At 44.3% G+C, this 17953-nt stretch overlaps 1 protein-coding gene across 1 annotated transcript; it reads left to right on the top strand.

Moving 5' to 3' along the window:
* The first annotated feature begins 8586 nt into the window (after positions 1–8586).
* Positions 8587–17023, top strand: LOC143279482 (forkhead box protein J1-like). Its single transcript, XM_076583528.1, is given in 4 exon segments — positions 8587–9061; positions 13811–14469; positions 15985–16080; positions 16082–17023. Coding segments are annotated over 3 exon segments (1440 nt in total). The 5' UTR covers positions 8587–9061; positions 13811–13815; the 3' UTR covers positions 16772–17023.
* Positions 17024–17953: the final 930 nt, after the last annotated feature.

Below are 17953 nucleotides of genomic sequence, written 5' to 3' on the forward strand. Positions count from 1 at the left end.
AACAAAAAGGCCCGTGTTCCTGCAACAACAATCTCCTCCTCCCTCTATGATTGACAATGTTTGATCGCTCTCACCCCCACCATTCCCCACTCTGTCCCTAATAAACGTTCTGATCGACGAGAGCTGTTTGTTTGTGTGTGTGTGTGTTTGTGTGTGCGCGCGTGTGTATGTGTGTGTATATATGTGTGTGTGTGTGTGTGTGTGTGTGTGCGTGTGTGTGAGTGCGGGTGTGTGTATGTGCGTGTGCGTGCGTGTGTGTGTGAGTGAGTGAGTGGGTGTGTGCGTCGCGGTATGTGTCAACATATGAGTACGTGTGTGTGTGCGCATGTATGTATGCATATGCGCGCGTCCGTGTGTTTGTGTGTATGTGTGTGCTATGTCCAACTGTCTTTTCACCAGCAATGATGATAAATTATGCCATCTTTCCTGCTGCCGCTCTTGATTGTCAACAATGTGACGGAAGAAATCTGGATGATCAGGCTTTGGACAGACAAAAAGTCAGACAGAAAGGCTGTTGGCTTGTGTGTGTGGCAACCAGTATAAGTCCTGTGTACGTTTTGCATTATTTCTTTTGGAAGAGCATTTCTTCGTTTCTTTATTTTTCTTTTCTATTCATCTTTTTTTTTCTTAAATTCTTTTTATATACAACTTTTACAAGTCCTGTTCAAGATCAAAAACAAGACACACACACAACAAAATGACAGAAACACACACACAAATGTGTGTGTGTGTGTGTGTGTGTGTGTGTGTGTGTGTGTGTGTGTGTGTTGTGTATGTGTGTGTGCGCGCGCGTGTGTATGTGCACGCGCGCCCTTAAACTCTAAACCTTAGTGACGCCTTTCATTTCACTCTTGCAAAAGTGTTTAAAATTGTAGCCTACCTTGTCTGATCAATTAATTCTGGCCAAATGCTAGCCTCTGTGTATGTGCGCATGCGTGTGCGTGTGTGTGTTCCTGTATGTATGTGTGTAGAATAGTATGTATGTTTGTGTGCATGCGTGCGTGTGTTGACATGTGATTATGCGTACACATACGTGCCTCTTTGTGTGTGTCTGTGTGTGTGTGTGTACACGCGCGTGCATAATGTGCGTACGTGTGTATGTGCGCGCATTCGTGTGCGCGTGTGTATGTGTGTCTGCTGTTACCATATTACTGCACAGTAGTAGTAATTATAGCATTGTTAAAAAAAAAAAAAAAGTCGCCTTTATAGAAACAGCTATGCCTAACCCGAAGCCGATCGTAGTGAGCGAGATGGAGTGTAGACTCGAGGTGAAGGCAGCCGCAGAGATAGGAAGGGGCAGTTTTGTGAATGCATCTATAACATAGAGTGCTGATCTTGTACTTTATTCGGTATGAGACAGGGAGCCAGTGGAGATGTTGCAAAAGAGGAGTGATGTGCTCAGATCTTTTCTTTCTGAGGACGAGTCGGGCAGCAGAGTTTTGTATGCGCTGAAGGGACTGAATGGATGAAGCAGGCAAACCACTGAAACCAGACAACAGAGTTACAGTAGTCAAGGCGAGAGAGAATGAGAGAAACGACAAGTCTAGATGTTGCGTCAGTGGACAGATATTTCCGGACGGCACTGATGCGCCGCAGTTGACAGTAGCAGGACTGACATGTCTGACTGATAAATTTTTGCATGGACAGTGTATTGTCAAGGACAACACCGAGGTTCCTGACTGACGTGGAAAGAGGGATGGATGTACTGCCAAGTTTGATTGTGTCAATTGTGATGGAAGACAGTTTTTGTTTAGTTCCTATGGTCATTGTTTCAGTTTTGTCCGCGTTCAATTAAGAATCTGCATAAACAATTTTGATGGCAATGGCTTTTGTTTGGAAATGAGACATGTCGGAAGTTGGGATCCAAACATAATGTAAGGCGCGTATGAATACTGACACGGATCATGCCTCAGTTCTACCTAAACTTGGCAGACGACAAGAGAGTGAATAATAAACAACTGAAATCACATTTTCGCTGTTTTTTTTACCCACTCGAATATCGTTGACGAAGACAACGCTGACTCTGCTTCCCCTCTATACACAACTTCAGTCAAGAGACAAGAAAACACAACCAGCGTCCAGTAGATCTAACATCGCTCACCTGCCAGGCGGCTCATGCTGCGACGATCGGTTCTCCCCGCTCTGTTTCCCAGTCTTCCTGCAAGGACCGTTAGGAAGAGTCCAACTGATCGCTTTGAAAAAATTCACAGATCTAATTTTGAAGATCACTTCATAGTCGGTAGCGTCAGTCAATAAAATAAGAAGTACATATATTTAATAAAAATATTTCCATTGTGCACAAGCAACAGGTCCTGCCATGTTTTAGGTTTGCCTATTCACCTTGTTTACATGGCACTCCTGCGCATTCAAAAGAGTGCCTCTCATTTGTTGTTTTATCATTGTTCTTCATGATTACCTCAAACATGACGATCATACTATATATGCATTGTATTTCAAACAATAAACAAAAAAATCAATAAAGTAAACAATGCTTGCATGAAAACTGATGAATTTTTCTGTGAGATGCGGTCTGCTCTTAACTTTGAAATAGTTCCAATGCCGACATGACCACTTTACTGGTTACTGGTTACTGGTTTGTTTCCGTGTTGAAGCTCTTTGTTATGACATTCGACCAAAACGAGCATTTTTCCCCTCACAAGTCCTTAGACTGTTCACTTCTTACCAGGTTGTTGTGATCCATCACTGTGTTTGTTTGTTGGGGTAATTCGCTTCAGTGTCTATTGTGATGGCTTGAAAGAGAGACAACGTGACAAAATCAAAAAGGCGACATGCACAGGGAACGAGTCTTGCTGCTACTGAGTAAACTTTTTTGATGATTCTTCTGATACAATTTTTTTGTGGGGATTGTTTTCTGCTGTAAAAAGAAGTGTCTGGAAGTAAACTGGGGGACGAAACTGGGGGAGAACAATATCAGCATTAACAATAACAAGTACGCACGTACAACCTTGATGCATTTGTAAACTCACACATACACACACACACACTCTCTCTCACACACACATAGGCTACATGCGCGCGCGCTCACACACACACACACACACACACACACACACACACACACACACACACTACAATCCCTTTTCTCGTTAAACACACACAGCCACCCACTTATGCAAACACAAAGTGCTCCACCCCAGTCCTCTTCAACTTAATGTTCTCAAACACCGAAGATAGTTCAACCAAAGCTCTTGTGGTTTAACGGACAGATATTAAATCGTAGCGCTCTTAGGCTGCCCTGTGTGCTGTTTACAAAGCTTTGTCGACTGGGAGATGAATATCATACTTCATAAGGAAACACGCACACACACACACACACACACACACACACACACACATATACACACATATAATTATATATGTGTGTTTGTGTGTGTATGTGTGTGTGTTGTGTGTGTGTGTGCGCGCGCGTGTATCTATATCTATATATATATATATATATATATATATGTGTGTGTGTGTGTGTGTGTGTGTGTGTGTGTGTGTGTGAGAGAGAGAGAGAGAGAGAGAGAGAGAGAGAGGCAGTGTGTGTGTGAGCGCGCGCGCACGGGTTTGCTTGCTTGCGTACATGCGTGCGCCTCCATGTGGCGAGTATGTATATCATCATCATCATCACTAGTAGCAGTAGTAGCGGCAGTAGTAGTAGTAGTAGTCATCATGAGTAGTAGTAGAAGTAGTAGTAGCAGTATTCACGCGCGCCATATACCAGTGCGCGCCATATACCAGTGCAAGATGACTATAAACTGACTCAGTTACACTCATAACACCCACTTACCCAACACAAAACATACCACACACCTTCATGATTAAAAAATAAATGGGAGGGTGGCGGGGGGGGGGGGGGGGGGGGGTCGGGGGGGTGAGGGGGCCTTAAAAACAAAACAAACTTCGGCTACAAAGGATTTGCGTTTCCAAGAGCTGGGAGCTTTTCAATAAATATTACATTTGAACACTCATAGCGTACTGTATTCAGTGTAGAAATATATCTGTTGTGTTCAGCTGTAGTGCTAGGCAGCAGACTGTTGTGTTGACTGGGGACTGAATAGTTGTATAGCAGCATAGAGCAGGAACGGGGTGAAGTTCTTTTCAAGTTCATGATGAACGCAGACAAAGGGTGTCAACGAACTGTTCAACACCTACCCCCATCCCCCGCCCCTAGACCAGCTCCCCCTCCCCCTCCCTCTCCTCTATACCACTTTCCTTGAGCACGGTCAATGGTAACATTCTGTTAAACAGCTTTTTGTTGCTCGGGCTGTGTCTGTGAGTCAATCGGTCTGTCTGTCGCAGTAGTAGTAGGTTTAGAAGTGGTAGTTGTTGTTGTCGCTAGGTCTGCCAATAGTAGTAGCAGTAGTTGTTGTTGTTGCTTTTTGTTGTTGTTGTTGATGTTGTTGTTGTTGTTGTAGCCTTTTCATATAAACGTTATATCAGACGAGGGTCTGTCATTCATTGATTCAATCAATCAGTATGTCAGAAACTCAGTCCCTGTCTCTGTCTGTCGTCTGCTACTACTACTACTACTACTACTGATGCAAATGTTGATGTGTGCTTAAGTGCATGCATATGCAGAGTGATTCCATGGTGTGCGCGATACAATTTCGTACAAAATAGGAGTCATGACGACAATACATCAACAACAAAACAAAGCGGCCAAAAGAAAACAAACAAAACTCACTAACGCTTTCCTCCCTTCGATTATTTCTTAGCATGTCGCTTCCTATTGTAGGGCAGGTAAAGAGTCACAGGGAGAGGAAGTCCACGCCCGTGAATGCGGAGTTTGTTATGCAATTTCTAAGCATGCACTTGCATTCAGCATGTGTGTGTAGATATACACCAAAGTACGTCGTTTGTGCGCAACCACTTCGTAGAAACAATGAAGACGCAGACACACACAGGCTTGCGACATTTCAAGTTTTTTAGAAGACGTTGGTGGGGGAAATACTTAGCCTTGCGATTTTCACTGTCGATCGCTTTCCCAGTCGGACCGTATGAGGAAACCCGCTATATACGGGGACAGTCAAGTAAAATGTCAGGTAACACATACTGAGTAGGTTTAGTTGATGGCCATTGCAGTGTCTTTTTTTTTCCGGCGTTCCAGACTCTGTTGTTTTTTCTGGCCACAATGATAAATAGTAAACACCGGAACACTGTGCAGTACATCAAGCTGAGGTAAAGTCGGTAAGCACACGGATAGCATCCAAGGCGGCGGGGGTCGGATGGGAAGGAGGTGGGGGAGGGCGAGTGTATGGTGCACGTGGTTTCTCCAGTCGGTCTTAGAGAGAGAAAGAGAGAGTAACACACACACACACACACACACACACTGGGTGGTGTGACTGCGCCATTGTGTTTTTGTTGATTTTGAAGCTGTGGACAATAGAAGCGCATGGGGGAAAAAAGCGTTCTGTTTGGCCAGTGTCTGGGGCAGACGTCTCCAGAAGGTTCATTACATTAGACATGTCACGTGTTATACGTTCACAGGCACATAGACACAGCAAAGACAAACGCAGAGATAGCCCAAAGAACCTAAGTCTCAGACATTTCACACAAGTAATGAATTGTATACAATATAACAACTTGCCGGAAACAACAGCATACGTGATTGTGAGGAAGAAAGGGATACATTTACAAATTAGGAAAAATACAACAACAATAGCAACAACAACAACCGTAAAACAGTTATCCATGTGTTTCTCTTATTGCTCAAGAATTTGTAATGGACATCTAGTCTAAATTTTAGTACGCCCAAGTAAATCAGTAAATGAAAAAAAAAAAAAAAAAAAAAAAAAGTTGCCGGGAAAAAAAGCTAAATGAAAGTGTAGAAAGTGGATAAAAAGGTTTGTGCAAGCAACAACAACAACAACAACAACAAAAATCGTTTGCACGGCCTTAAAGGTTAATGGTCCGGCCCCATTGCCTTTTATGGCCATCGGGGTAGTGAAGGCATATCCACTGTGAACAGAGCTCGCCATAGGAAGGCGGGGCCCAATCCTCACCATTTTAACGCTACCTGGACGAACCAGGAGAGATTTATTGGAAAGCACGCCCTTCTTCAAACATACCACAGTAGGTATATCAGTATAATGAATGAATGAATGAGTAAATGAATGAATGCATTGATAAATGAATAATTAAATAAATAGATAAAATCATGTATGCTGCATTTTCATCACTGCAGCATCAAACATAACACCTAAACTAACACACAAAAAAGGAAACGTTAGCATTATTGCTTTCTCAGCAAAAACAAACAAAAAACCCACAAAAAGCCTTTCTTGATTCCACGCTAAATTAATAGGATTTACGGCAAGACAAAGCACTTACTTTTCTTGAGGCTTATTAAAAGCCCATACGCCATCAGTTAATCTTAATCTCTGGTGCAGATTAGCAGTGTGTGAACCCCACTTTAGGGCAGATTAAACGAAGTGGAGGCGTACCCGAAAAATCAAAGACCGCGCAATAAACGAAACGAGTTTTGACAAGCTTATAATCTCCGAGTCTCCATAAACTGAACACGTATGGGTGCGTTCGAGAATATCAGTGTAGCATCGTTGCGCTTTTAAAGGCAGAGGCTATCATTTGATAATTATACATGCAAACAACAACTAAGAAAACTACCAACAAACAAACAAAAAAGGATATGTGAAATACACAGTATGAATCCCATGTTTTGCTTTGATTGAGCGACAACCAAGGACAGCAGATACGACAGGAACGGATTGGCCCGGGATTGTCAAGTGGGTTTGAGGAACTCGATTTTTATTTTTCCAATATAATCCCCCCGACCCTCCGACCGCCCTTCCTCCCTCTCTCGCTCTGTGTGTGTGCGTGCGTGCGTGTGTGTCATGACCCATGCGGGTTACACATTTCACGGATGCATCAGATTATTTTCTAGAAAACGGTACACAAGTGTGTGTGTGTGTGTGTGTGTGTGTGTGTGTGTGTGTGTGTGTGTGTGTGTGTGTGTGCTTGCGAGCGCGTGCATAGGAGTATGCATATGAATGTGCCTTGTACGTGTTTGTATTGTGAAATTGCGATTGTAATTATACGTGTTCATACCACAATAAACAAGACAGATTGACCGAGTGTGTATGTATGTATGTGTGCATGTATGCGTGCGTGCACATGTGTGAACGTTTGTGTGTTACCTATGAAGCTAAGAGAGAGAGGGGCAAAAAAGCGGGGGAGGAAGGGGGAGGGAGGGGGGGAGAGCTGGTATGGGGCATTTTGCTCAATTCTGACAAGGTATAATCATGTTGTAGCAACAGCGCACAAAATATTACAATTTCAACCCAGTCGATAACATCAAACGCTGCAGCAACAACCAAATGTTGCGACAACAAAAAAAACGCCACCGCCAGGACTAAACCTTGCATCGCCCACACATACCACATGATACATGACCTCAGTTCGAACTATGTGTACAGTCATGTGGGCCCCGTGGTGTGTATAAACCCGTACTGCGTTTTACTTGAACGGAGGTACGTGTCATGGGAGGTTATAATGTCCGTGTGGCTGACCTCAGTGATCAAAGGGCCGATCGAATGGCTATGATCCCCAAACACATGTAAACACAACCTGCACTGGCAAGCCGGCTCGCCGGCGGGGTTTTGTGTTCACTGGTGTTTTCAGTAGGGGATGGAGACTGTTTTGGCAAAACTGTTTGCGCGCATGGTCGGACAGCTGAGAAAACTCGAACTCGATTTGTTTTGTTTTATTGGCGGTAAAAGGATAAGCGATACGCTTTTTTCACTGGATGGTTCAGGGTGATTTATGAAGGCCACAGCCCTGTACGAACGAGAAGCGATAACAATATTGTTATCATGTAACCTGAACAGTTGATTATGACATAACTATATATGTCTTAAGTGAAGAGCTTTACTGATATAATTATGATGACAAATTACGTATAACTTCAGTCGTCATCCGTAGATGCCATCAGCAAATTAAATGAGAGAGAGAGAGAGAGAGAGAGAGAGAGAGAGAGGAGGGGCGAAGGGGTGGTATGGAGGAAGAAGATGATTGACGCGTTTGCGTAACTGAAAAAAAAAACCGTACGCGAGTGCTCAAGTGTGTGTGTGTGTGTGTGTGTGTGTGTGTGTGTGTGTGTGTGTGTGTGTGTGTGCATTTATAAATGTACAATATAATGTGTATATTATGTATATATATATAGAGAGAGAGAGAGATAAATTCACATGCACATTTGTGTGTGCAATATTAATAGAATTGGTGGTCGGTCGTGAGCAGGTACACAATCTGAAAATGTGGCTATGGTAGACTTACACAGGGGGTTGGAGAGAGACAGACAGACAGACAGACAGAGACAGACAGACAAGGAGACAGCTATGGAGACAGAGGCAGACAGAGAGACGGAGAGATTAACTACCACCATAACAAAATCGACATGGGGCGTTTCGCGACAACACGAGCGAAGAAAAACGCACATGGCGAAAAGAAACGGACTTGTTTACATGGCTGCCATTGGCTGCCGATCAACACAGTGCAGAAAGATGGCAGCCGCGCATGTAGGCTGGCTTGGCTAGGATTGTTGTGGCCAGTTTACAGGGTTGCCCGAGTGAGGCTGATTGACGAGGGCGGCAAGGGTGGACCACAACACTGCCAGGCACGCCTCCACTCCGGCCCGGCACGCGCGACGTGACGCCCGTTACACGCCGGTGTATTTATTGTCAGTCAGCCGGTGTGCCGTTCAGACACTGTCGTCTGCTCGCCTTCTGTTTTGGGTCTCAGCATACCGGTGATCTTGTTTCATTTCCTGTTTAATTTTGGAGCAGAAACAAACGTCGTCTGACTTTGTCTTAAAGTTTCAAAATGAATTAAAGCGGCAATTAAGGCAAAACAAGTCAGGCTGACCATTTGGCTGGGTCATTACTTATCGCCACACAGTTGCACACGGATTTGAAAGTTGTGCGTGTTGCACATCTGAGGACTTGAGAGATTTGTGTTATGAATGTTCGTGCTCTGATCTTGCTGTGATTCCTCGTCACCGAACCCAGTTGTGTCGATTCTCCACCTGGCTTTATTCTGCTATGTAAGTTTCGGAACACTGTTATGACCTAAATTATCGGTTCAGTATAACCCACTAAGCTTTTTGATGTTTTCTTGTTGTGGTTGTATTTTTTCGGTGCATCACATGTTCAGTTTTTGTGCGTTTACTTCATTTCTATAGTTTGATGTGTTTCCAGGTCACTGTGTCGCTTACTGACGTAAATTTTCCACCACACAAAGATTTCGCCCCAGTATATGTGCACACAATATTTCTGTTATAAATTAACCTACATAACTATGACCAAGAGTTAAGTTAGCCATTGTTTTATATAGTTGACACAACCATATGATCTAAACAACACTGACAGCAGTCAGGGTTGGAGAACAGACATTGAACCGAGGTTGTTTACAGCAAACGATCCTTATATATATATATGTGTGTCGTTTCGAAAATTACTTTCCAAATCGATGATGTCGGAAACTAAATAAAAGACGGAATCGGGACAACGATGGTTCCGTGTGAAACGGGGAAAACCTGATATGAACTTAACTCAGTTGTACCTTCACAGTAGCCACGGCAGTTGGGGTCCACTGAATCGTGAGTGAAGGAAACACTGAGCTCAGTGTTCGTACAAACGCTTGAATTGACATGAATTTAGTCCGACCGTTGAGACTCAGTTGTCAAATCAAACAATGGCAGTGAATGTACGTCTGCCCAATGCACACACACACACACACACACACACACACACACACAAATAACTAGGCCTATACCTATATATATATATATGTATATATATATATACTGATATACATATATATGTATATCGATCGACCTATCCTGCAGCTATAGGCTGTATACGGTATACCTATATCGTATCTCAGTGTCTGTCTATAACAAGTTGATTTTTGTTGTATTTGTGTTGTTTTTTCCAATCATTGACAGTGAGTTAACTGAAACATTCGGTATGCGGATTGTTGCGGCGGCCAACCAGACTCCCCAGTGCTCGCCCGCCCGGGCCCTAATCCAGTGGATCATACGCAATCGAGTGATTCAGTAGAAACAGCTGAAATAAGAGGATCTGAAACAGTAATGTGTACAGAAAAATGATAATTTGGAAACAACTTACGGACACACTGACAGTCTCTGATACCTTCCGACGAACAAAATCCCAAGGTGATCATACACAACAACACATAAGTTGATAGAAGAAAATGACACGCCTTTTTATCATCGAACCCGCCAAAGCCGGCGTTCAGGTCTGGAATTGGTCGCGGGGCCAATTAATTAGGAATGGAGAGACAGGAGAGAGAGGAAGGGGTGACTGAATAACAAAAAATACTGAGGAGGGAAGTGTGTACACACCGCCACATCGGCGGACCGCTTTTATCAGCTGAGCTGAGTCAAGTTAAATGACTGCGCGCTGGCCCAGACAAGCAGGTCGGGGCAAGTCAGGACGCATTCAACAGACGAGGCGGGCTGAAAAGAGCGAAGCCGTTATAACGCTCACCGCTTATCGCTCGGCACAATACTGGTTCGTGGTTCTTGCCAAAGCCAGTGATTGCTTTTCTGTCGCGCAGTGCATTGCCCGCGATCAGCGCTGACCCCGAACTTTTTTTCTTTTTTTCTTTCTATAGATTCGCCTGGTCAGACCGGTAGGACGTAGTGTTGCTGCATGCGTGGCGTTGAGTTTGGAAAACGGTGGGACGAAGGTATCAGCATGTGTGAACTGAATGGCCAAGCCCGAGGCCACTATTGACGTCAGTTTATATCTCAGGACACGTTTCTGCTTGGTCAGTTTGAGTGGGTTGTACGTGGCAAGACCAGAAATAAGTTTTATCCTGACATATCTCCCTGTCACGGTCTCTTGCGGTCAACACACACACACACACACACATTGGCACAGGCACTGCACACACACAGTTAATGTTACTAGTACTGACCAGTTTGTTTCTTATTGTCAGAATTTATTTTCAGCTAATTATGCAATCAAATTTTATCCACTATCACTGACACCGTGTTTAATATTTTAACTGAAGAACATACACACACTGATGCACGTACACTGCATACACTGACATGGCAAGCACAAACGCAAGTACACACACGCACGGGTGCGGGGGAGGGTGGGGGTGATTTTGGGGTGTATGGGTGGTTAGGAGGAGGGTGAGCGAGAGGAGGGGGGGAATGGGGGGTGGGGGTGGGGATTCACTTTTAGAGATGAGAGGCCAGTCTGGACTTGAAGCAGTCCAGTGACTCGGCTGTCACAATTTTCTGAGGCAGCTTGTTCCATTCTGGTATGGTCCTCGGGAAGAATGCCATCTGCCTGTACAGTGTTGTGCAGGAGGGAATGTCGTAGCTCAGGCTGTTGTTCGTTCTACAGCTCAGCCTGCTCTTAGATGGCTTGGGCAGGAACTTGGAGTTGATGGAGATGATACCATGGTGGAATTTGTCAGTAGAACATCTCCAAGCGGGCTTTCTTGCAGCGCTGTTGTAGGGGAGGCCAATTGAGTGAATCGAGGATGGAGTCCACGCATGATGTTTGGCGGTGGCGATTTGAGACCCATCTTGCTGCTCTTCGTTGGATCTTCTTGAGGGCCTCAACCTCGTTTGCAGTGTAGGGATCCCAGACGGTGGCTGCGTACTCAAGAAGTGGGCGAACAAGGGCTTTGTACGCAGTTTCCTTTGTCTTCTTGTTGCCGATCTTGAGGTTGCGCCGGACGAAGCCTAGGGTCCGGCTCGCTGGCTTTCTTGGTGATGGAGTCAATGTGGGATTCCCACTGCATATTGTCCTGAATGTTGACGCCCAGGTACTTAGTGGTGCTGACGTTTTCAATCTTCTGACCATGCAGCTCATACGCAGGGGCGGTCTTGTCCCTTTTACGGGAAACTCTCATCGTTGAGCACTTCTGTGGATGGAACTCCATGGACCAATTCTCCTCCCAGGTGGTAAGGGAGTGTAGATCTTCTTGCAGCACTTGCTCGTCCTTTTTCTTCATGATGGTCTTGCTGCACAGGGTGTCATCGGCAAATAGGCGGATCTTCGGCTTGATGCTGGGCCATCAGGGAGGTGGAAATCAGCTTGAAAATGAAGGGCAGAGAAGAAAAAAATAATCAATGGGAGTTAGACTGTCACATGGGACATCCGACACTCTTGAAGACACACTGAATCGATCAAAACAAATAAAAGGGATACATTTGCCGCTTGCCACACCGCAGCTACTGACTTAGACCACGTGGATTGAACTGAAGAGAAAGGAAAGGAATACCTTCTGCTATGCCACTGACAGCCAGTCAGCCAGACTGAGCTGGGTTTAATTTGCCCAAGAACGTGAGGCTAAGGAATGAAAACGACACATCAGCAGATTCTCTGTCAGTAAATTATGCACACGGTAGGTCATGCAACATGATTACATTGTTGCCCAAGTTTTCTGCACTGGTTCCAGCAAACCCACTGATCGGTTTTCCTTAGCTGCACACACACACACACACCCTCTCTGGAACACACATACACCCTCTAATACCTCCTCCTCCTACTCTGGAACACACACACACACACACACACACACACACACACACACACACTGAAACAGGGATATTACATGCTCAGCGTTCACACGCATAAGCCAGCGACCGGACTGGCTGACAGTCAAGATTGGGGAAAGAGAAGGGGACTGAGGACGGTGAAAGAGAGGGGGGGTGGAGGCCGGGGGGAGTATGAGTGGAAGGAGAAGATCGAAGAAAGTCTGAATCAACAAAATGGAGCAACAATATTTATTCATGGCACGGAAGGGAGATTTACTGAAAAGAGAGTGAAAGGTGTACTGTGTGACACTGTAACGGGGTGAGAGACAGTTGATGTTCTCACCACCATGAACTGATAGCAAGTACTGTAAACACTATCCTTCACTGACAGCAAGTACTGTAAACACTATCCTTCACTGACAGCAAGTACTGTAAACACTATCCTTCACTGACAGCAAGTACTGTAAACACTATCCTTCACTGACAGCAAGTACTGTAAACACTATCCTTCACTGACAGCAAGTACTGTAAACACTATCCTTCACTGATAGCAAGTACTGTAAACGCTATCCTTCACTGACAGCAAGTACTGTAAACAATACTATGAACTCAGTGATAGCAAATACTGTACACACTGGTATGAACTAATAGCAAGTACTGTAAATGCTCCTGACAACTGATATCATGTACACATGTACTGTTAACACTTCATTAAGCTGATAGCGAGTACTGTAAACACTACAATGAACTGACAGGAACTGGAAGTACTCTAAACGTGACTGTGAACTGATAGCTTGTACTGTAATCTCAACTGTGAACTGATAACAAGTACTGTAATACTGGAGTTGATCTCATACCAAATGTTCTTACTGCTACAATGGACTGATATCAACAACTTAACTTTTTGCCATGAACTGGCTCCAGCATTTTGTTGTACCTGTGTGTTCATTGCATGGCACAGCATTCAGTAAATAACCTTTGACATTTACATAGCATCAGCTATTTGAACTGATTCTGTACACTTTTGGTTTAACTTCAGGCACTTTGTTACACAACACGCTGTGTGTTCAGTGGTTAAGGAATGCCCCATGGCATGAAGAAGACAAGTGTTAGAAGTGACACAGAGCGCTTTCTTTCTTTTTTCAGTTTAACGTCTTTTCACTGTTAAGGGATATTAGACGGGGGAAAAAAAGAAAAAAGTGTGTTTGTGTGTATGTGCGCTTGGAAGATGGGGAGTGGGTAACACAGAGCACTGTTTGTCGACAGATGTCATGGTGAGAGCCAGCACCAGTCACAGGTCAACCATGAAGGTCCCCGTCTTGGTCTGCCCCTCAAACACCACCACCACCCCCGGTCCCCGCCTCCACCGCATCCGCTCGGCGCCCCCCAACCCCTCCTCATCGGTGGGCACCTCACAGCTGGCGCAGCGGCTGCAGCAGAACTGGCTGGCACAGCACCCCACCGACACATGCAGCAACGGGGGGGTGTCCCTGGATGACTCCCTCACCAGCCTCACATGGCTGCAGAACCTCAACATCCTCAAGATCACCTCCCCGACCCCGCCCGCCAGCCCCCCTCTCTCCCACCTCAGCGCCGGCCAGCAGAAGCTGATGAAGAGCAGCTCCACTCCCCCACTGTTCCAGTCCCAGACCGGTGTGGGGAGTGGTGTGTTGGCCACCAAGCCGTCCAGACTGGAGGCCCAGATGCCTCTTGCTGACACCCCCCCGCTCTGTGGAGGGTCCTGGGGGGGCTCGGAGGCTGTGGACTATCGGGAAAACCCCTATGTGAAGCCTCCCTTCTCCTACGCCACCTTGATCTGCATGGCCATGAAGGAGACCAGGAAACACAAGATCTCCTTGTCGTCCATTTACGAGTGGATCACGGAGAATTTCATGTACTACCGCATGGCTGAGCCGAGCTGGCAGGTGAGTGGACAGATCTTCTCTTGTTTGCCTGCCATATTTGGGTTTTTTTAAAATTTATTTATTTTTTTATTCAAAGAATAGAAATAGTCAGTCCTTTTGTTCCTTTTCGGGTGTGGAGAATGAAACAACAATCCATGCAAGTGAAATTGCCGGTTTGGTGCAAACAATAAACAAAACCCACAATCATGACAAACAAGAACAAACTGAAGGATCTTGAAAAACATTAAAAACTTTTTTTTTATATTGAAAACAAAGTATGTAAATGTTTTATATTTTTAACCCCCCCCCCCCTTTTTTTTTTTACCCATTTAAAATCAAATTTTACCTGTTTTTTTTCCTTTTGCCCAACTCGATTTATATTTTATGAATAGAACAATAATGAAACTTCATCAGTGAACTGAACTGAAAATACATGTATATAACTGGAATATACAGAGTATTCTTGGAATATATATTGGTTCTGAATCTGTGTTGGGAATCTTAAAAGTTAGAGGCAAATAAGGATGAGAAAAATCAGAGATTTTCTTGAAATATGGCAGTTTTATTTTTGCTTCATTTTTGTACATTACTTGCTACTGTGTTTAGAGTGGAGAAAGAAGCAATGCGGGATACGGACAATTAGATGGTTGCTTTATCCTCTGTATTACGCCTGTCTGCCCCCCAATCCTATTTGTGCCCTATGGTTCTACTGTTCTGTTTCTACTGTGCCCCACCCTTTCTAACAGGCCACTGTTGTCCTTCATTGAAGCGGTAATGCTGTGACTGATTTAGCAGACCTGTCATCACTTGCTGTTCAAACCATTTTGAGAAAAACAAACCCTTTGCAGTTATCTGACATGTCTGGAATCTGATACTGTTTGAATTTTTGTCCCCTGGGTAAAATCTGTTGGAGTGGTGGTTTGGTGGTAACGTGCATGACTAGGAAGTGAGTGTCCACGGGTTCGTGTCCCACATATGCATGGACAGGATTTTTACCCCGCCCCCCTCCACTAGAGTGGTGGTCTGGGTGTTAGCCTTTTGGATGAGATTATAAACTAAGATCCTGCGCGCAGCGTGCATTTAATGCACATGAAATAACCCATGGCAAGAAGAGGGATACCTCTGGCAAAATTGTGCAGAAAAATCCTTTTGAAACTAAAAAAAACAACGAAACAACGAAAAAACCAAACCCACATACACATACACTTTCAGAATGAAAATATGAGTGTGGCACTGCACCAGGAGAGCAGCCTGAATTTCACACAGAGAAATCTGCTGTGCCAATATATAGTGCAATAAGTACATCATATTTTCACAGTTCATAGCTGTACATGTCTTAGTGTACAAAGTACATTCATCACTCTGCTCAGTGCTGCTACAAACCTTGTCTCATGAAATCAAAACCTGTAACTGATTCAAAACTGATTCATAAAAATCAGTGATTTTTTTTTTTTTAATAGATGAGAGCATAATATGTTTGTTTCAAGAGTAACCCGATCAAGGCATTCTTTAACAAAAGGATTCTTTCATTTTCAGAACTCTATACGACACAACCTGTCCCTCAACAAGTGCTTTGAGAAGGTTCCACGGCGGAAGGACGAGCCTGGGAAGGGGGGCTTCTGGCGGATTAACCCCTGAGTACAGTGACATGATGGAGAACGGCACGTTTAAGAAGCGTCGCAACAGCAGAGACTCCTCTTGCCCAGTGCCGCCAGCCAAGCGAGTGAAACAGGAGGAGGACGAGCTGCTCATGGCTGTCAACAGCATCAAGGGCACACGTGAGGACAAGCTGCTGAGCAATGGCTCGGTGCACTACGACCAGGATGACACTGATGACAGCTCCATGGGGCTGCAGAGCAACTTCAACTGGTCAGCCATCCTGAACCAGGACATTGACATCGGGGGAGTGACGGTGAAGACGGAACAGATTATCGACAATGAGGATTCGGGTCCTTTGATAGCCATGAGCCCCCCATCCTCAGACAGCAATTCTGACGACCTGGGGCTGGACGAGCTGTTCTCTCAGACAGACATTTCCATGGATGTGCCACTGGACTGCACCACTCACAGCCGCCTGGACTTGACAATCACAGGCACCGGCATTCAGCCGCCAGACTGGTGGGGTGACAGTCTCTTGCAGGACATCAAAACGGAGCCAGACGATTCGGATCGCAGCAGTGGCCTTCACACCCCCGTGCACCCCTCCTCCAGGTCAGAGGCCGATGACTTGTGGGCCAGTGCCACAGGCATGGATGCCCATGGACCTTTCGACCTGGACAATCTCTTTGACATTGAGAACATCCCCAGTCCCAAGATGTTGTGATGGCCAACTTCTCCCCCAGCAGGCTGCTGCCACAGATGCCACTAGAAACATTCAGTACTACACTGTCAAACCCTAAAAAGTTTCTTTTTTGGGGGGGGGACCAATTTACTTTTCATGTTTCCATGAAGCAGTCATGTTTTCTAAAAGTATTAGGGGTTATGATGGGGAAAAATGCTTGTGTTCTTCTTAATGTGTCTGACACATGAATATGCCTTTGCTAATGTACTGTATATATAAAAAAAAACAACATCAGGAAAAGATTAAATATCAGTTTGATGTTACATGAATACTTACGAATATTGTATCCTTGCAAATATGGAGGATAAAAATCATGCTGACAAAACAAAGAACATAAGCACAAACAATTTGTGTAAATTTTCTAGATAATATTTATATAACTTATTAGATGATATGCTGGTTAAAATACAGTGGGTGCAGTTGTTTAGATGGTTCATTAATGTTGCTTAATTGAAAAGAACAAAATCTGATGCATGTGTGCATGCATGCATGCACACATGGGAATTACATGCACAGAGACAGCATTGCGCTTGTGGGTGACACAGTGTGTTAACAAGTTTGTGCTTTTGCACAGTCTGATTTCTGTAGCAGCTTATTCATTATAATATACTGACTGATTGATATTGTCCAACAAACACAATTTGCATACTGGTACATTCATTTGACTCACAAGTGGCCTTAAACTGGTGAGAAAAATATTGAAAATATTTCATTGAAGATATATTTTAAATTTGATAGAATGTCCTAAATGATTCTAAAGAAGAAGAAGGAGGAGGAGGAAAGAAAGCAACAAAAACAAAATCTGAAGCAATACTAAAGGTAGCTTTGTTTATCACTGAAATGATAAAATGTTCCGTTACATACTTTAATCCATTACATTATTGATATTGTCTCCACTCTTGTTTTCAGCTGGCTGTAAAGCATGAGATGATAGGTGGTGGGAATTTCTAGAATACTCTGCAGCAGGCAGGTTATTTCATTTCTTGCGAGTTGTATCTGGCAGAGCCGAGACACACAGTCCCCCTTTTCCCAGATCAGTAATATATTGTTTTGCCAGTGTTTTTGAAGGTGATGCAAATAATACATATTGCACCCAGTGGTGAATATGTACATAGTCTACTGACTTAAAAAAGCATCCATTTTTATGCATTTCTACACTGCAGA

Source organism: Babylonia areolata, chromosome 1, assembly GCF_041734735.1.
Source record: "Babylonia areolata isolate BAREFJ2019XMU chromosome 1, ASM4173473v1, whole genome shotgun sequence".
NCBI classification, from domain to species: Eukaryota; Metazoa; Mollusca; class Gastropoda; order Neogastropoda; family Buccinidae; genus Babylonia; species Babylonia areolata.